Raw genomic sequence first — 22663 nt, forward strand, 5'->3', positions numbered from 1 at the left:
CGAAAAACATTTTTTAAGGTCACCTCCTGTTTTCATGCGTAAGTTTTGACTTGTTTTGTAGTAAATAGATAGTTGAATTTACTACAAAACAAGTCAAAAAATATATGAAAACAGGAGATGGCCCAAACAAGTTTTTCATCTCCTATAAAATTCATGAAAAAGCAGATAGGAGGTATTGTCACATCACCGACGATATACCAGAAGTATATGTGGCCATACCACATCCTTGATGAATATAAACATTTTTATTGCACAAAATCTTGTCATATATTTTTTTCCATAATCATCACTACGATGACGATTCATTGTATTGAATTGTGCATTACAATTACAATCTGGTCATAACTCTGACCAATGAGCAATCAATTTTAATTTAACCTAAATTACTACTGTTCCTTAAAATGAGGAGCTTACACCATAGCGTCTCTTATCTTATCTAACAGGCACACAAGCACTATGCTCTGCTTTTCTAACCGCACTATTCTAACATACACAGGCACACAAGCATTATGCTCTGCTTTCCACTATCACCTATAACTAAAACTAGTTCAAAAGGCTTTGTCCCTTCAATCTTCTAGTTTGTCCAGTAGTATCATCGAGGAGCTGGATTTCCTCAATATTCTTGTAGGTACTTACGAAGTTGTTGCTTGTGATTTCCAACTTTACTCCAACTTTAAAAACAAATCCAGCTGTAAAATATTTATGTGCCTGAAGGCTTTTGTATGCTTTCATCTGCTGCTTAGAGTAGTAACCGTGAGACTCCACCAGATATGAATAAATATCTATAATAGTAATTTGGTGGAATGCACTTTATGGCAAAATCCAATTCTGACTGAATTGTATATGGATCTAAATCCCCAATTATTTTCAGCTTCAATAAATATCTAAAACAATAAAAGAAATAATGTTATTGCTTGCAAAATTCATCAATATTGATAAAATAGAGAAAAATTAACAGTAAATAAAAATTGTTTCCCTATCTTTCTCCAGACATCTGGAGTTTCCAATAATAATTTCATTAAATAATCATTTTGCAGTGTGGTAAAGTTTATAAAGTTCACAAAATACAGCAAACGAAATCCAAATGAATCCAAAATAGACAAAATACGGCGATAAACAATGAAATGAAAAAACATAACCTCTGTAACCTATAACTTTTTGTATGCCAACCAGAACCAGAAGTCACGTGGTTTGTATTGCCTAAATACATATATACACGCGCGGCAAATTTGAAAATGAATGCAAATTGAATAGTAAATGGATAAAATATAGGACATTGGTAGTATGTTCATAGAATGTCTTGTGGTAACATTCCACCAATAACTTAATCAGATGTTCACCGACTGTTCCTTGAATGTCCAGGACATTCAAACATTAATAGAACTTTGATAGTACATTCCTGGAATGTTTTGTGTTAGGGAAGTATTTTAATGGTTAGAGATGGACTTTACTAGAGAGTAGTTGGCTAACTTTTAATTCTCTTAAAATTGAATTATTTGTTTTACGGTCGGTCCAAAAGAATTCGAAACATTCGTTTCCAACAGAACATTTCTGTGGCGTATATCTTTCTTCTTTTCAAATGTCTCAGGGTCCAAGATTCACATCCGTAAGTCAGTATTGGGAATATTAAGCAGTTGTTCAAACTCACCTATAACGCTCTTGAAATTTGACAGTCCTTCCATATTTTGATCATTTTTGCTGTAGCAACTTTTGCTAGATCACATCTACTTTTAATCTCTTTCTGTAATGTCCCTGTGTTTGTGATCAATGATCACAGATATAAGTATGAGCTCACAACCTCAAACCAGTAAATTGTGGTTATGTGCGGATGATTGTTATGTAGTAGGTATATCCACTATCATGATCTTTGTCTTTGATATGTTTAATTGCAGACCAAATATTTGACTTTCGTTTTCGACTAGTCGTATAAGATCAATCAGCACTTCTTGACTATTTGCCAGAAGGGCTGTGTCATCTGCGAATGGTAGGTTATTTATTTTATGACCATTTATTGAGATGCCCTTTTCCCATCCTTCAAGTGCTCTTTTAATATATTCTCCCCATATATATAGAATAATTGTGGAGATAGTATACATCCTTGTCTGATACCCACGTTCTGGATGAAATTCGTTTAAAAGTGTATCAAGCACTTTAACTGATCCAGTAGTATGTTCTTATAGTTCAGTTATAATAAGCAAAATTAAGTGTTGTGGTATTTACTACTTCTACTTACTTCTTTTAGTGTTCGCCATAAGTGTATTCACTTGACCCTGTCGAACGCTTTACGATAATCTATAAAACATAGTATCTATAGTGGTATATTGAAGTCCCTAGATTTTTCGATTAACTGTCTTATAGTCAACAGGTGTTCTCGCTGACCGATGTATTATCTTGCTGGCATGTGATATAATAGAAATAGCTCTATAATTGTCGCATTTATGGAAGCTGTTTTTTATGTATTGTCGTTATTGTAGATTTTGTCCAGTCTTCAGACCATTATTGTTTATAATTCCATATTTGGTTACAGAGTAGATGAAGTAATATAACCTAACCTAATCACTCATCTGATGGTTCTGAATCTTGTGTCGTCGATAAGGCCACTACTATAATTTTGTTAGAATCTCTTGAAAATAAAGTTAATGGGACAAAGGGGTACTAACAATAAAATTTCAGAATATAAGTACTGTTTATTTAAAGATAAATAACAGAGCGAAATAATAAATATCTACATCAATTTTTACAGAAAATCTTTTCTACAAAAAACTTTACTGATACGCAGTATGTATAACAAAATATTTACAAGTTTACACCACTATTTACACATTCGAGTAATTTTTTAACAAATCACAATGTTTAAAAATCTACCGAGTACAAGATACAGTATTGCTAAGAGGGTAGGATTCAGTCGTTTCAGTCTAGTACGTATTAGGACCGATGAGTCTATAATCGATGAATTTATGGGTGGTTTATGTTTCCGTGTTGATTTCTCAGAAATTTTATTTTTTAAGTAGGTATATTTTCTCTTCACTAAATACTACTTGCATAAAAAATTATATTAAATAAATTGAATTAGCTAGCTTAAAACTATTTCATTTGTCAAAAATTTAGGCTGCTTGGTCACATTTTTCGATGTATTTTGCGATAAATGCGTTTTAAGTTGAATAGTTTATAGGCTAAAGTCTTATTTTTGTAGGAATATATAAAAAGTATTTCTTTCAATGTTATAAATCTCACGAAATATATGTAATTATGAATAAAATGAAGGACCCTAGCTTAACTTCATATCATGGACCGAGCATGTAATAAAAAACGAAGTCATGAGAAGAGTCAACAAAAGAATGGAAATATTGGAAACCATCAAGACACGAAAGCTGCAATACCTGGGGCATGTTATGTATAATGAGAGATACAACATACTTCAATTAATTATACAAAGGAAAATTCAGGGCAAGAGAAATGTAGGAAGGAGAAGAATTTCATGGTTGCGTAACTTGAGGAAATGGTAGGGATGCACATCAATCGAACTATTCAGAGCAGCAGCATCTAAGATCAGAATAGCCATGATGATTGCAAACCTTCGTCGCGGAGATGGCACGTAAAGAAGAAGCTTAACTTGGACAACTGGCTTAACTAATTTTTGTTAAGCAAAGGGAAGCTGAATTGTTCATCAACACAAAAACATGCCAACAAAATAGTATCAATACAGGTAATAGTTGCAGACGGCACATAAAAAATCATTAAGGTTTATACCTCAACTTATATATTGATGAACTACTAGATGTACTAGATGTATGAGGAGTGTAATGTTAGCTCGTGTCCAAGGGGTGCCCCTGGGTAATGCTAAATGAACTAGCAAAAGTTGGCAGCAGACAAGCGAAACAAATTTATGTCAAAATCACAGATCACAAATATAAATCTAATCTGTACGGAAATATATGGATGGGAACAAATAAAGGTTCTTTTAAGAACCAACTGCAAGGACCCCATCCCTACTAAGGATGTAGTAGGGGGTATCGCACAGAATATGTGCCCGGATGGACCGAAACATGTAAAGACTTATAAGCTCAGTTTCTGGAAAGTGGTGACCGAGAAATAGCCGAGCTCTTACACAACATCCATGTAGCTAGATGCCAAAAATGGATAGAATAAATGGATAGAACTGTCGAAAACTTTTTTCCCCAGTTTCCTCTGTTCGCTTCTGTTTAGTGCTTTATGTTTTCACTTCTATCTTTTTAATGTCATCTCTCCATCTCATCTGAGGTCGTCCTCTTGCTCTCTTTCCTGTCCATGGTCTCCATTGTTGTATCCTGGTATTCCACCTATTGTCCGTTTGTCTTGCGTTATGACCTGCGAAGCTCCATTTTAGCCTGGCTATATGTTGTCCTGCGTCTTTGACTTTTGTTTTGTATGTAGGCACCCTAAGAAGAAGAATCCAGAGCTCAACGAGATCGAACATATGCCAAGGTAAAAAGAGACTTAAGGGCATTAAACGAACGAACAAAATGGGCTCGTAATATTTAACTAGAATTCTTGTTTGAGAAATCACACATGTGCTGAAAAAAAAATTAGTCAGGTAAAGTACCTGGGTTAGATGGCATGCGTCCTGAGTTTCTGATACACACTGGCTCATTCACAAAACAGTGGTTATTATAATGATATACTTCACTCAAGCTTTGGATAGTTCAAATTCCTTTCTCACTTAATCTAGTGAAACGAACAATGATTATTGAAGTTCAAAAACGGGGCAAACCAAACGCCAGAAAACTACATAGCATGGTTAGAAAAGCTTCTCCTCAGCAGAGTTAGTCACAGAATGCTTGAAAATGTTCCCACTGAGCAAGTAGGATTTCGTCCTCATCGAAGCTGTATGGACCAAGTCTTGCCACTAGCCAATATAATATATACGTATACATAATAAACCAGTTTCTTCACGGAAGATAATGGACATATTTGACACTGCAATTAAACATTTTTAGCTGTAAGTAGTATCATTTCTATCCTAATATTTCATTTATACAATCAACACCGGAACATAAAACCTATTTTAGATACCAGCACCTTCTTCTAGTAAATAATCGAAAGTGTTCAGTCTAAAGATACACTATATACATTCCTCAACATTGCGTGACATTTTACAATATCTTAATTCTTAGCTAAAATTGTGCCAAATAAAAATTATGTCATTTACTCCAATTAAAATGCAATGAAAAATATTGCTGTTTACGAACAACATATTTGACGCACGAAATGTACATTTTTAGTTGAGATCATCTACTACTATTCCTTTTTACACATAAGAGAAAAGAGAATATCCTTTTTTTATGTCAGAATGCAGAATTCTTGGTAACAATCTAGAATCTAAGCTTTTCACAATTTATAAAGCAAACACACCGCTTATCTAGATAAAAATCCAACAGAATTCTGCTTTCTTAGTACTTAAATATGGCTAAAATGAAATAAGGAAATACAGCTTTAGATTAAATTCGATTTTTAGGAGCCTCCACCATCATTTGACACATTTCTTCTTTTGAGAGTTCTCAAAACGGTCTGTGGTGTACCCTGAAGCGAACTAAATCTGGTTGTATAATCAATAATTATTTGCTACTGAAAAAATTTGCTACTAAAGAGAAAAGAGAAAATTCTCTTGTAGGCCGGAATGTAGAGAATTTTTTTTGACAATCTATAATCTGAGCTTTTTACAATTTATAAAGCAAACAGACCGATAACTAGCAGGCATGAGAGAATCTACAATTTGCATTCATCACCTGTCTGCGTATCTAGATAAAAATCCAACAGAATTCTGCTTCCTTAGTAATAAAATATGAAAAAAAATGAAATAAGAGAAGACAGATTTAGATTTAATTCATTCTGGGGCCACCACCATTAGTTGACATATTATGTTACTTCTTTTAATTATTTATTATTTAATATTACTCATATTTATACATATTTGGGGAGATTGGAATGCGAAACACACACAATGGGGCTCAAGACTCATAACAACAAAATGTCGTAACCTTTTAAAAGCAATGACCGACAACAACTATGATTGCCACACCAACGAAATCCGTACTTACTGGCCAAGTGACCCCAGAAAACTTCCAGATGTGCTAGACTTTTATATAAGCAAAGAAGAATCTAGAAACAACTGTCTAATAGAATCCAGCTATGATCTCTCATCTGATCATACACCAGTTATTATGAACAAGAGTACCACAGTTATAAACAACACACCCCCTCCTTGACTAGCGTCAAAAAACACCAACTGGGCAGATTTCCAATACTACCTAGAAGAAAACATGAATCTTAATTTGCGACTCAAATCTCCACACGAGATAGATACAGCAGCTCAATATTTCACCACTCTTGTGCAAGAAGCGGCATGGCAATCTACACCACGAACTGAACGCAGACCGACATATACAACAAATTTTCCCCTACACATTCGGCAACTCATTGCTGAAAAACGTTGTGCGAGAAGAAACTGGCAAAGATCTAGAAACAACATAGATCAACATATATACAATAGACTACGTAGACAACTTGGAGTAGCCATCAAAGCTGCAAACAACGAAACCTTCGAACATTACATTACAAACCTTACAGCAAATGATCAGACGCTATGGAAGGCGACTAAGAAGCTCAAAAAACCATACACAACTATTCCTCCCCTCCATAAACCAAATGTTGAATGGGCTCGTTCCAACAAAGAAAAAGCGGACGTCTTTGCTGAACATCTTACGAGTGTATTTCAAACCGAGCCACCAGACCCTGATGAAGAACTGGAAGAACTAATTAGCGCAGCATGTCAAATGTCCCTTCCAATCAAAAGTTTTACTCCTATAGAAGTCAAGAAAGAAATAACCAAACCTAACTCACGGAAGGCTCCAGGTTATGACTTAATCTCGGCACAAGTACACTTCGCGTCATATAAAACTGGTACACTTTTTTTTCCCAATGTAAACCTTTGTTCAGACTGACAATTATTGTTCGTGAATCACTTCGTTGTTGCCATCACAGATAACGGAATTGCACTAAATCTAAATACAAAAAAATAACGTTTAAAATGTATACTTCGAATTGTAATACATATTTAAATTCCACACTTGTTCACTGTAAAAGTTATTCATTTTGTCTTAATTTCAAATTAAATTTTTAAGTTTTCCAGTGTGTTTTATTTATTCTACACAACTGAATGCAGTTTTGTCCTACAATTTACGGGAAACCAATCACACCTCTCGATTTGACATTAAACATAATAATTTAAAGTCATGTCAAGATTTATTATCTATCATTATTTTTTAATTGAAATATTTTCATAAATTATAATAAAACACGAATCAATGTATGGATACTTAATTGAGATGACGGAAAATTACAATTCTTTTAGTTTTTAGTATATTAAAAAATGCGGTCTGTCGCACAGCCCCGTTTTTACCTAGTTTCATATAATGTTTTCGTTGAACTGGCAACGTTGCCCTAGAAACACGAATCAATGTATGGATACTTAATTGAGATGACGGAAAATTACAATTCTTTTAGTTTTTAGTATATTAAAAAATGCGGTCTGTCGCACAGCCCCGTTTTTACCTAGTTTCATATAATGTTTTCGTTGAACTGGCAACGTTGCCCTAGAAATTAGAATGACACTTGTGACAAGATCTACTTACACAACTTGAAAAACACGATTTTCGGTTATAAGAGTTGTACCAGTTTTTTTTTGACGCGAAGTGTACTAAAACAGCTTCCTAGTAAGGCCATTATTATGCTAACAGTAATATTTAATCGCATGCTAAGCTTATCATACTTTCAAAAAATATGGAAATTTGCAGAAATCATAATGATCCTTAAGCCAGGCAAAGCGTCAAATGAAGTAACATCTTATCGATCCATGAGCCTATTCCCAATCGTTAGCAAAGTTTGTGAAAGATTACTGCTACAAAGAATATACGCAGATCATGCATTCCTAACATTACTACCAGAACATCAGTTTGGTTTTCGGGAAAATCACTCTACTACATAACAGGTCCATCGAATAGTAAATGAAATATCAAAAACTCTCGAAAAAAGGAAATACTGCAACGCTGTATTTCTAGATATCTCACAAGCGTTTGACAAACTTTGGCACAGAGGTCTGCTTTATAAAGTAAAATTGGCACTATCTGGTAACTATTTCCTCCTAATCAAATCCTACTTATCAAATAGATATTTCTCTGTAAAATTCGAAGACCAACAATCCAGCCTCTGTTCTAACTCCGGAGTTCCGCAAGATAGTGTTCTCGGACCGCTGCTTTTCTCACTCTACACAGCCGATATACCAGAATCTCATAATACTACGATCGCTTCCTTTGCTGATGACGTAGCAATACTAGTTGTAAATGAAGATCCCATACAAGCCTCACAAGACCTGCAACACCATCTGGACATACTCAGTGAATGGTACACAAAATGGCGAACAAAAGTAAACAAAACAAAATCATCTCAAATAACGTTTACCAACCGCCACAACACATGCCCACCTGTAAGAATGGAAAATGTACGAATACCAACAGTAACTGACACTAAATACCTTGGTCTCCATCTTGACCAACGTCTTACTTGGAAGAAACATATTCAGACTTAAAGAAGACAGCTAGACTTGGAATACCGACAAATGTATTGGCTTTTTGGGTGCAGATTAAAACTCAATATCCAAAACAAAATTCTTCTGTACAAACCAATACTCAAACCTATTTGATACTACCAACTACACCTCTGGGGCTGTGCAAAGTCAACATCACTGAATATCATCCAAAGATTTCAGTCTAAAGTTCTAAGATCAATAGTGGATGCACCATGGTACGTAAGCAATCAAACACTTCACGAAGACTTAAATATACCTTTCATCAGAGAAGAAATCCATCGAGCCACGGAGTCACAAAATTAGCGTACCATTCACCATGAAAATGAGTTAGTAAGGGAATTATTCCATAATGGCCCTGCCACAAGGAGACTAGATAGAACCTGGCCTCAGGACCTATTTTAAAACTTAAACATAAATAGAGTAAGATGAGATATCATTGAAACTCTCTTCTTCATGCCCAAAAACATGGAACAAATTTACTTAATACTCTTTTAATGATGTAGATTGTAAATAAACATAACTACATAAAAAAATATTTGGGTACTAAGGAAGCATAATTCTGTTGGATCTTTATCTAGATAAGCGGACAGGTGGTGAATGCAAATTGTGGATTCGCTCATGTTCGCTATTTATCGGTATGTTTGCTTTATAAACTATTGTAAAAAGGTCAGACAACAGATTATTGCCAATAATTCAGCATTACGACTCAAAGAGAATTTTCTCTTTTCTCTTTTGTTTAATTGGATGTCGCTACTGCGTCCAGCAGCAAATAATTGTTTATTACTTTACTTAGTAGACAGCCAGATTTAGTTCGCTTCAGGGTACACCACAGGCAGTTTTGATGACTCTAAACAGAAGAAACGTATGTCAACTGATGGTGGTGGACCCTGAATCAAAATACAGTGGAACCCGCTTATTAGAATACCGGTTATAGGAATATCCCGCTTTAAGGAATATAAATTTGAGGTGCCGAAATATTTCTAATACCCATTAATGATCGGTTATTAGAATATCCCGTTTATAAGAATACTTTTGCTTGGCACGAAGGCTATTCCAATAAGCGGGTTCGGCTGTATAGATTTATTTAAAGCTGTCTTTCCTCATTTTTTTAGTGAACAATTATATACCTATCTAAGTACATGACAAGATAAATGTCTTGAAGAATTTCTTTAGATCTTCAGAAGTATTGCGTATTGGAATAAACGATTAAGTTGATGGCACGGCTTAAGTTGCTTTATTGATCTTAAAATTTTGTCTGCCTTAAATACCTATACATCCATGTAGACGGAAACATTCGATTTTGCAGTTTAATTAGTGCGAGGGATTTAAAATACATTTTAAGACAATAAAACACTCCCTTATAATAACTACATAACATATATATTAAGCTGTACATAAATTTTACAAAAACAACAGCGTAAAACTAAAAAGGTGGTAATAGATTAACAATCAAAAGAAAGAATTTATCGAATTAAACATACTCAAACTCAATAATATACAAACAAAAACTGAAGATATATATTTAATAGCTCTAATAGTATTTTCTTGTATAACTTCTATGGTACTACTACATTTATTGGGAATTTACCACAATTTTTTTGTTAAAAATTCGTTTATTTTGATGATTGGAATTTCAGTTCGGAAATATTTTGGGAACATTTTCCAAAGTGGAAATAGAAATAATAAAATAAATATATTTTAAATTTAAATTAAAAAAATAAAGTAACCATCCATTTAAACTTTGCTTTTCTTATTTCTTTCAGGTTTCCATAAAAAACATTCCTCAGCGACCATCAGAAGATACCTAGACGTTCTTTGTGATACAACTATACTTTCACAAATAATTACCAGACCATTAAGTAATACTAATAATTCATGAGATTTTAAGATTCTTTTTTGTTAATATTTACTTTTTATATTCATATAAATTCTTAGATTTATAAATACACTAGACAATTTTTTTCATGTAATTTAACAAAAATGTATCATTTATTATAAAAAATACAACAAACCAAACGTCTTAGAGAAAGAATTGCTTCACAGACAATTTTACTGAAATTAAGTAGGGTACTTTGTATTTTGATTATTTGATGGTAAGGTACGGTAAAAAACCATACACGGAAGGAAAGAAGAACTAAAAAACTGATTTTAAAAAGACTTAATAAAGACTTTTCAAATGTTCAATTAGTTTTGTTGTTCGATAAAAGATGGCGCTATATAATATGTTGTCCGCGTTATATTTTTTCTAAATAAGTAATTACTGTTTGATAAAAAAGTATGATGTGCAATCAAAATCAAATGTCAAAAATCAAGTGTCAAATTCAAATTTAAATATTGACGGCAAATATTACCGAAGATAAAACACCAACATGGAATGCGATTAAAAGTGCTGCAACATACATCATGAAAAACAATTTGGGGTACAAACCAAATATCAAGAAGCAAAAATGGATGACAGAAGAAATACTATTACTAATGGATGAACGACGACGACAAAAGAATGACCAAGATGGCAGAATATGTACAAAAACATTAACAGGCAAATAAAAACAAAGATAAGAATAGCACTGGGATATTAATTTAACGAATATATTAATGGCCATCCAACACCAGATGAATGGAAAACAGCATATATGACTCCAATATATAAAAAAGGTGACAGGAGAAATTGTAAAAACTATAGAGGGATATCGGTCACAAGTTCAATGAGTCGACTATATGGTCGAATACTGCGGGACCAGATAGAGGAAGATTATCAATCGTCCGAAGACGAAGAACAAGGAGGATTTAGAGCAGGTCGTTCATGTACAGATAACATCTTTTGTCTTAAACAAATTATAGAAAAGAAAGTTGTGACAAATAGAAAGGTACATATCGCACACCTAGTTCAATAGTGCCACAAGTGCAAAACACAATATTCTCGAGAAATGAGCAAAACGTTCTGTAGTAAACGCGTTTTGCCCTGTACATAATTTATTTTGAGAATGACTTGCTTCAAAATTACAATTTAGGTAGCAAATTATACACTTATGGGCTGGATCTTATTACAATTTATTAAAAATAAAACGTTATTATTATTTTGATAGTTATGGCGATATTGCGTTGTGAAGAAAGTCATTTATAAAACGATACCTAGGAGATACGGCGGCAATATAATGAAAAAATCAATTGATTTTTGCAGTTGTGGCCGTATTGAATTATATCTGTTGTATTGTGGCAGTGTATATTATCGCCACATCTCTCTTGATTTTTGCAGTTGTGGCCGTATTGAACGTATTGAATTACATCGGTTGTATTGTGGCAGTGTATATTATCGCCACATCTCCCAGTTATGGCCATATTGCATTTTCAAAACCTCCAAAAACCCTACAGTGAAATAACGAAGTAACCTACTTTATACTTATCCAAAACAATATTTTAGTTCAGGCTGTATTGCATTAGATGGGCCATTATATAGGCAATGTTTTACAGCCTTAACCCAAAATTCGAATTTTTTGCAGTTGTGGCACAATTGAACTAGGTGTGCGATATGACTTTTGTAGATCTTGAGAAGGCATATGACACAGTCCCGCTAAATAAACTATGGGAAGTCCTGGGCACATCAAACATACATAAAACATTGGTTAGTGCTCTCAAAGATCTATATTACGGTTCAAACTCCCAAATGAAATTTGGAAACCTCCTAGCTGAAAAATTTGCAGTTACTAAGGGTCTCAGACAGGAATGTTGTATCTCTCCGACTCTGTTTAAGATTTATATCTCTGCAGCTCTGAAACAATGGAAAAGGAAAGTCAAAGAAATGGGTATACAATTGAACGATCAGGATTGCATATATACTTTACAGTTTGCAAATGATCAGGTGGTGATCTAAAATGACAAAGACGACATGGAATATATGCTTAGAAAACTAATTGAAGAATACTAGAAATGGGGATTAAATATCAATTTAGAAAAGACAAAATACCTCTCAATTGGCGCTGAAGCAGAACAACTCGATATCGAAGACAATCAAAAAATAAATCCATGTGACGAATATAAATACCTGGGCGTCATCTTCGACCGTAGTGGAAAAGACGAACGAGAAATAGAACATCGAATCATACAAGCACGAAGAGCTGTAGCATGTCTAAACGGAGTTCTATGGACCAAAGAAATATCAAGGAGATAGGAAAGGCAATATTAAATTCAAAAAACAATAAGACACCTAGACCAGATGAAATCCCTTCAGAAATACTCAAACTACTGGATGAAAGGGGAATTTCAGCACTACACAAAATATTTAATTTTATTTATGAAACTGGTAGCTATCCTCAACAGTGGTTACGCTCTACCTTAATTCCTTAACCCAAGAAAATCAATGCAAAAAGGTATGAGGATCACAGACTCATTAGCCTAATGAGTCACACTTTAAAGATATTTTTAAATATACTACATCAAAGATTGTACAAAAAATGTGAATGGGATATCAGTGATTCTCAGTTCGGCTTTAGGCAAGGCTTAGGAACAAGAGAACTAATAGTAGGAACACAGGTGCTGGTCCAAAATTGTTACGACCAGAGGAAGGACGTGTTCCTATGCTATTTAGATTACGAAAAAGAGTTTGATCGTGTCCAACACTACAAGTTAATGCAGATCCTCAAAAAACTTGATATAGACCAAAAAGACATAAGACGCATTAAAAACTTGTACTGGTATCAAAAGGCACAACTAAAAATAGACAATTCTATATCCAAACCCATACATATAAGAAGGGGTGTTCGACAGGGATGTGTGCTTTCCCCTCTTTTATTTAACATTTATTCGGAAGCCATATTTCAAGAGTCTTTGGAAGATGCAGAGATGGGAATCAAAGTGAATGGAGTATTGATCAACAACATAGTCGATCTTCAACAACTAATCACTATAATCGGAGAATACAGTAAGCGCATGGGATTAGAGATTAATACTAAAAAGATCAAATTCATGATCATCTCCAGAAACCTGTACCTATGCACTTGAAAACTTCACCATAACACTGAATACCAAGTCTATTAAAAGAGTGAGCAAATTTAAATACCTGGGAACGTGACTTTTTGAAGACTGGGCATCGGACAAGGAAGTAAAATGTCGCATTGAGCAAGCTCGACAAGCTCTCGTAAAATTCAGGAAGGTACTGACCTGTTCAGAGTTCGATCTTCAACTGATATTAAACTTTACTAAGTGCTACGTATGGTCGGTGCTGCTATATGGATTAGAGGACTGGACACTGAAAACTAGGGATATATAGTATTTTTACTACAAAAGCGATATTACGTTTATATATAAAAATGGCAATAATGAAAAGTCACATTCTAATGTTTTGACAGTTCTCTTACGTCAAAAATTTTGACCTACGTAATATCGCTTTTGTAGTAAAAATACTATAAACAAATTGAAAGCCTTCAAAATGTGGCTTTATCGCCTCATCCTAAAGATACCATGGACGGCGAAAGTCACAAATGTAGATGTCCTTAAAAGAATCAACCAAGAACGCCAATTTTTCGAAGCCACCAAGAAAAGGAAGACGGCCTTTGATAGTTCCTTCAACTTATAATCGAGGGTACAATTGAAGGCAAGAGAGGAATAGGACGCAAGAAAATGTCCTGACTCCGAAACATAAGGCAATGGACAGGGATTAACGACATTCAATCTCTGACACACATTGCAAGAAATAGAGAGTTAATGGAAAATGTGATTGCTAACATTAGTGGATTTGTATCTGAAGAAGAAGAAGTGCGATCAAAACCCACGATTATGGCAAAGATATATACTATATACACCATTCCACGAATATACGAACCCTCTTGGATTATCGCGATATCGAATATTTTACTGTGCAAAACATAAAGAACGAAAGTAAATTATATTGTTGTTTATTGGAGTAATTATTAGGGCAAAATACTTTCGTACTTCTTATGTTGCACACTAAAATATTCGTTGTCGCGATAATCCAAAACAGTCGTATATTCGTGGAATACACCATAGTTTAGCGTTAGTTGAAGTCCTAGGAATCTCATTTGTAGAAGTCCTGAGCAATTTAAGCAATATTTTGACTGCTGTGAAGTTTTGAAATAAAACATAAATTAAACATTAAATGACAAAAAGGAATATGCCTCTTTTTTCATTATAAATGAAATTTGAGTCTATCACAAATCCTAGTATAAGCAAGAGGCTAAGGAATAGTAACTTATTACGAAGTTAGTGATGGTCCAGAAATCAACCAAAAAGTGTTCACATAGCTCCAAAAATTAGCACAAAGAGCAGTAAAGTACCTATAGGTATACATATTGTTGCGATATCCATCATATTCACAAGATTTATAGCTATTGACTTCTAGATATTTTTACTGCCGTGTGTACAAAACTCTTCTAAGTATGACTCTTTTTATGTCCCTTTTGAGTACTCTTAAATTTTCTTCTTTCTTTCTTTTCATTGCTTCATGAAGTTTACCGTTGTAATATAATTATTGTATATATAGGTATTTTATAAGCCTTGTGTATCTGTAATATATTATATATAATTCTACATTGTTCCAGTGCTGCTATTATTGACAGTTGTTCAATGTTGGTTGTTCAATGTAGATGTTAATTACTGTACAGTAATGGTTACATGATGATGATGATAATGATGATGACAGTTGAGTAACTCTAAAAGCAGCATTCTGATAAAGATGAGATAGGTAACAAATTAACCTAGGTACTTGTTGCAAATGTGTCGTACTTTAAGGAACTCGAGATCTCAAACAAAATATTCCAGATTCAAATTCGATCAGAATTTACAGAACCTAAGTTTTCAGAAAAAATAACAATAGATAATATCGTAATCATTCAGAATTTAACGAAAGCATTGAAAGATCATTACACACACCTTGCCACAGCCCATTGGCTATTTTCAGTCTTTTGGAAGAGATTTCCGTGCTGGATGACAAAATCTCAAAAATGCAATTTTATATATCGATGGCCGAGGACAAATATTGTATGTCCATTTTTGTTTAAAGTGAGATAGTTCCTGGTCTATGCCAGTCGAGATGGAAGCTTTATTGTGCTCACATAGGGTATGTCTACTTAGAACGGTTTGGTAGTTACTAAAGTAGCATTAAAGACATGTCCATTAACAACATCATAAACTTAGAGCACAAATGTTGTAGATCCAATAATACAATACTTTTGCGTTCACAAAATTCAAACCAAACGACTCTTTTATTGTATGTCCAAAGATACAATATTTGTCCATACTATGAATTTCGGCCCTCGGTAATAATGTAGTCTTTCGTTGTGCGTGTAATTTTTTCAAAAATAAAAAAGGGTTGTTTCGAAATTTTGCACTTACGCCCTTAATAAAAAATTCATTTGTACTACCAATACTATTGTAAACCTAATTTTATGATATTGTCACAATAATTGCAGTATGGAAATAATATATTGTATGTCCAATGTCCATGTTTTACTTTACATTTATTGTATGTCCATACAGGGGGTTACTTTTAGATTGTTAAATGTAATTAACATTTAACCCTAACAGAAATAGAACTGAATAAGATATAAAAGAAAGGTATAGCAAGAATTTAACTGTAATTTAGTTACTTTTAAAGTATGTACGCTTTGTTACGGATAACGCAAACTTTTAAATTGATTTTACCGAAAACATTAATTTTGGACATACAATATTTGTCCTTTTAGCCATCGATATAATGATTGTGGTTTATTCCCAAAATGTAATTCTCATTTTACATTCATACACACTTTTTCACGTAAATTACAAAGCCCTTATTAAAATTACTTTAGCTTTAAGAGTTTCCCGGTTATTATAACAAAATGAAAACTTCAAAGTGGCTAATGATATGAAAAAGTCATTGAAAATCCTAAATATTTAGAATTGCTTTGTTTTTCTTTCTTTCGTTATTAATCTATCAATTTTAACGTTAAAAGATTTAAAAATACCAACATCTTTTATTCCGAGCTACACTCACAATGCGGAAAAAATCGATATTACTAGTACAAACTATTTTTTCATGTGATAGTTTTTTTAATTAAAACAAAAATATGTATGTTAACATTAGATCTTACACTTCTTTCCACATTTGTACATGAAAATACAGATTTTTATTTACGTATTACACTGATTGTTCAGTTAAAGTACAAAAAATTACATTCATCCATTTATATTGTGCTTGCTACAACTGTTTATGTACAATATTTTCAAGTAGGTATTTATATTATTGAACAAATAGTATAATCTTTCATTGCAGAAAATATTCTTTTGTACATTTATGAAATCAATAATATCAATAATGATAATTTTACAATAATATCAAGAGATTTCGGTGAAGAAAGTATAAATAAACGTTACAGTAAATGTTTAAAAACATTATATTAAAATCAGACCTTTATTATCACACATTCCAAAATATTCCTTTTAAAATTTCACACTGCCACAAAAGAGATTATATCCTTTAAAAAAGCGGAAAAAACTAGTACCCAACTAGACCAAATGAACCAAAGGTAAATTTGAGCAAAGGCAGCTTCTCTTGATATATCACTGAAAACCACCCAGCAGCAATGTTGTACAGCTTCAGTTGATAAGAAATGTCCTTAAATTTCGGATTTAAAAGTAATTTGATCATTCTAAAGTAATGCCAAATGTGATTTGTTTAGTAACACTAACAGAAAAAAAAAAAGAACCATGCTTAGGTATTGACGAAAAAGTATACTATAATGTTATACGAAAACAATGAGAGTAAAGAGCATTGCTTCAAATAGGTGACGCAGTTTGAGTATCTAGGAGCAACTCTAACAAGTAAAGGGGAAGAACGCCAAGCGAATTTCGGCGGGAAGGAAGACTGTCGGAGTCTTCCCAAAGCAAAATTATTGACACTCTACCGAACAGTGATACAGCCCACACAGTCCATTAAGGAGGCGAAACATGGGCCATGACAAAAATCAAGAAAATATGCTAAACATCTGGAAGTGGAGTGATTTAAGTAAGATATTTTTGTTAGTAAAAAACGATGAAGACGTTTGGAGGGGACGAACAAATGCAGAGATAGAGAGCTGTACCGAAAACTAGAAATAAGCCAGATAAGAGACTTAGTTAGTTAGGTCATTTTGCGAGGATGGCTGACGAAAGGTGGGTAAAGGACTCGCTGATGAGAGGGGAGAGAAAGAGGAGAAGAGGACGACTAAGGAAAAAGTGCATAGAAGCGTGTAAAGAAGACCTGGAAACAATCAAACAATCAGAGTTGGAAAGATTGGAAAACAAATTGGAGAACTGCGACCATGGACAGGAGAAAATGGAGCAAAACCGTGGAGAACTTCCAAGCCATGGGCCTTTAAGGTCTGTTGAGCTACAATGTATGTGTACTATAATTTTAACCTATAAGCAAGACTCGGAAAAGACGTATCTCCAAATATTATGAAGGATATACTTGATGAACTAGAAACTGACAAAAACACATGACAAAAAAAAATGAAACACATGACAAAATAGAGAGGAACAAAAAAGATGAAGCACATGACAAAATAGAGAGGAACTTTTAAAAAGCAAGAAGAAAATACTATTTTTCATGCACAGGTAACATATTATCTTTCTGCATATGTTTTTATTCATTAAAAATGAAGATTACATTATTCACAAAACTAGTTAGTATTAAATATTGCTTTAACAAATTACTATAATGGACAAATCGACTTCTAGTCAAAACTCCTAACGAAGCAGAACTATGTATTAAAATGTATTAAATATGATCGATTAAGAAATAAACCAAGATACACTATTAGGTATAGCAAGTTTCATGGTCTTACAGGTTTTATAATTCACAAACTCGTTTTAACAATATTCAAATAATATACAAAAGGAACAAAAACCTATTTAGAAGTCTAACTTAACATTGATATTCCTTAACATCAATTAAAACGAGCTTCGTCAGTTAAAATTATGCTTCCTACTGGGACACCGCGCTATTGAACAGGAAGACGTTGGTCAATCTAATCTGAGCATATCGATTTCTAAAACTAGGACTAGCAAAACGTAGCATTCATATCTGATATGCAGTTCTCATAGACGGGTCTATCCGACTCGGAGATATGCTCGATGAACTAAAAATAAATGCTGAAGTCGGCGTACCCTCACTTAAGCCGTTTATTAACCTGCGGATTGTGAGCCAAAGGACGGGGATTATTGGAAGGTCCGGCTTCAGCATACAGACAGGACGATTCGCTACATGAGCAGGTAGTATCATGGCTACTGGTACATGAATGTCTATCTTCACAGTCGGCGTCTTCGTTATCCCAATTATGTTGGTTAAACCAAATCTTAGTATCACAGCTGTGGGGAATATTGTTACAATAACCTCTACTGTTTGATCTATGACCGGAACTACCGCTAGCTAAAGAGCAGTGGGCATCACAGTTATTGCAAGAACGAGCTCTGGCATGTTGAATTTTACCGCATTGGTTAGGAACGTGGACAGAGTAACATCCGTACCCCCCAGCACTTCCACAAGTACTGCCACCGCCTCTTGGTGGAGGTACTGGGGGATTTTCTCGGGGACAGTCTGGAGGAGGGTGGTCTGGTGGAGGAGGAATTATCTCAGACCAGTTGGGAGGTGGCAAAATCATTGTTGTAGCGTACGGAGTAGGACTTTCCAAATTTTTCTTGCAGTTATAAAATGTGGATAAATTTTTAGTGTCAACTTCAGCATAATCTGCAGGCTGCGCTAGAGGAATGGAAGAATCTTTGTCACAATCGGTAGCTTTCCATCCCCTATCGATCCACAGACTTTCTTTTGCATTCAACTGAGAAGCATTTACTACAGGGACATTTAGATGCCCCAATTGTTTACTTAATGACTGTCTTCTTTTTAAGTATAGCAGCACTCCAATACCTAACAGCAATAATAATACAAGAACTGCAAGAAGTGCTACAAACCAGGTCTGGCGAACTAATGGTACAAATGGCCCTAATGTTCTAGGACTTTGAGCTCTTGGTGCAGTAAGCAATGGCACAGGATTAGAATAGGGACCTTGGCCAGCGATTGTGAGTGCTGCAACTTTTGCGGTATACGAACCACCAGCTGTAAGATTACTAATTAATATAGAAGTTGTGGAAGCATTCATAGTCATTGATCTCACAATATTCCCCTTAATCTGAATTTTGTAACCAGTAACAATTCCGTTACAATGTTGGGGTGGAGGTGGCGACCATCTTACCCAACCTGCAGTGTCATTGAAAACTCCAGCTGTTATACTATCTGGTGGTGCAGAAGGAACATCCTCTAACGTCTGAGCTATTCTTGAGTTCGATGGTTGACCCTCCACTGATTTATAGAACGGTGAAATAAAGAATTCATACTTGGTAAATTTCTTTAAATTGGCTACTACATAAGATTTTGCTTCAACATCTAATACTGTTAGTATGTTGTAATTATGAGATCCTCCTGATAATTCTCTAAACCTAATGTAGTGACCTTCTACATAATCATTATCAGAAAAATTCCAAATCAATTTGACGGAACTGGAAGATTGAGGTTTCGCTTCCTTTAACTCAATTAATTTCGTGCTAAGTGTAGCTCTAGCAGTGTCTAACTCTGAGCTAGGTAACGATCTTGAATTAGCTAAGGTTCTAGAAATTTTTGATACTGGACTAGCTGGAGATAGGCCGTGAGCATTTTCTGCTCTTACTATAAATACATATGAACTGTCTGGTTTCAGCTCGTGAACTACCATATAGGGATTCTGGATTCGATGAGCAGCTATAACCCATCCAGTCTGTAAATCTGGACTCCAATATTCAACAGTATATCCTACTAAAGTATTTTCGTCGTCTTCACTATCCCATGACAAACTGATACTGGACTCGGTGGAATTTAAGATTCTTGGAATGCTTGGAGCTTTTGGAAATGTAGACGGATCCGGACTGCGATGTAGGGGAATAGAGGTTCCTTCGACAACGTTGAGGGATGCTGACCAAGAACTTTCGCCACTTTCGGATGTGGCTGAGCACGTATATTGGCCAGAGTCGTCTAATCTGAGATCTAAAACAAAAAAAAAGAAGTTTATTGCATGAAAATTATACAGAGTCAGTCTATAATTTGGAATCAATTCAATAATTCAAATACTAATTGTTTTTTTTGAAAAATGCTCAGACCCTCACTTTCCTATATACAATAGTGCACACAAAAAAAGTTACAGCCCTTTGAAGTTACAAACTGAAAATCGATTTTTTTATTATACAGTAGAACCCCGTAAATCCGAACCCCGCGAATCCGAACTTTCGGCAAATCCGAACCAACGGAAAGTGAAAAAAATTTAAAAATTCAAGACAAAAACTTAAAAACATGTTTATTATACAGAGTAAAGCCAGAAAATTGGACAATGTAGGATTACTAGGACTTTGACATTTAAAATTTCTTAAAAATAAATATTATACTTTAATATATATGTTCATAAAATATTTATAAAGGTTAAACACAAACTTACTTTGGTTCTCCCTTAGTCAACTTGAGTCCAAAAATATTGTCCACATTCTTGCGAGAACGCTTGGCTACTCAAAATCACAATGAAAACCTTGAACTACTAGTTAAGGCTAACTTTCGGATAATCCGAACTTTTTGGAATCCGAACAGGCTGTCCCCCCAATTAGTTCGGATTTGCGGGGTTCTACTGTATATCGAAAACTCTTAGAGATTTGTTATTGAAAATGGACATGTGGCATTTTTATAGTAGCACCATCTTAAAAAAAATTAAAGTGAAATTTGTGCATCCCATAAAAATTGTATGGGGGTTTTGTTCCCTTAAACCCCCCAAACTTTTGTGTACGTTCCAATTAAATTATTATTGTTGCACTATTAGGTAAACATAATATTTTTAAAACTTTTTTGCCTCTTGGTACTTTTTCGACAAGCCAGTGTTTACCGAGATATTTTGAATATTTTTCGAATCCACCACATATTTGTACCTATATGGTTACGTACGATTATAGAGAGCTGTTAATAATCTGAAATTTTATTTATAATTTACATTATTAGGTATATTTTGAAAAGGCAGACATCTCGATAAAAGGTGACTTATCAAAAAAGAGGCAAAAAAGTTTTAGAAACACTGTGTTTACCTATAGGTACCACAATAATAGTTTAATTGGAACGTACACAAACATTTGGGAGGTTTAAAGAAACAAAACCCCCATAAAATTTTTATGTAAACATATTAAAAAAGAAGCCACATCCCGATAAAAACTGGCTTATCTAAAAAATACTAAGGGACAAAAAAGTTTTAGAAACGTTGTGTTTGACTAATGGTGCCACAATAATGAATTAATTGGAACGTACACAAAAGTTTGAGGGGGTTTAAGGGAACAAAACCCCCATAATATTTTTATGGGGTGGACAAATTTCACTATAATTTTGTTTTAAGAAGATGATCCTGCCATAAGAATGCCCCATGTCAATTTTTCATAAAACATCTCTAACAGTTTTCGATATATTGAAAAAAATCGATTTTCATTTTGTAACTTCAAAGGGCTGTAATCTTTTTCATGAGCACATTTGTACTAAAGTAAGATAGATTCAATTGAACTATTTTTGACCCCAGAATGTGTGGTATAATTTATGAGCAATCTTTTCGGGACACCCTGTATATTACCATTAAATAATATGTAAAATATTATGTAGGTATATGGTAATATGAGGTTACAAAATATGGGTTTAATTTGTGATTGAACACCGTTGGAATGTGCAAAATGCCGAAAAGTCAGGATAATGGAGAGGAACATGGCATATGTGAATGGTAATACCAACTTAACAATAAAGAAGAAGAATATTTCAGGTTGTAGATTACGTTAAGGTTGTAAACTACTTTTTTCTAATGAATTTCATCACCACATTGAAAATGAGCCTTATCAAAAGCCTTACACAAATCTAAAAAAAAAATTATACATATATTATGTTACACCCTAATTGTTTGGCTCATTAAAAGTACATGCAGTACCGGCAAAAAAATCTTTATAAAGTGAATAAAACGCATAAAT

General features: G+C 34.0%; 1 protein-coding gene across 1 annotated transcript in view; it reads right to left on the bottom strand.

The window, feature by feature from the left end:
• Positions 1-2681: 2681 nt before the first annotated feature.
• Positions 2682-22663, bottom strand: part of LOC114331478 (roundabout homolog 2) — a 333670-nt gene continuing 313688 nt past the window's right edge. Inside the window, exon 6 of the mRNA XM_028281064.2 lies at positions 2682-20672. Coding sequence (XP_028136865.2) covers positions 18766-20672 — 1907 coding nt within the window. The 3' untranslated portion in view covers positions 2682-18765. The remainder of the gene's footprint in view (positions 20673-22663) is intronic.

This window comes from Diabrotica virgifera, chromosome 6, assembly GCF_917563875.1.
Source record: "Diabrotica virgifera virgifera chromosome 6, PGI_DIABVI_V3a".
NCBI classification, from domain to species: domain Eukaryota; kingdom Metazoa; phylum Arthropoda; class Insecta; order Coleoptera; family Chrysomelidae; genus Diabrotica; species Diabrotica virgifera.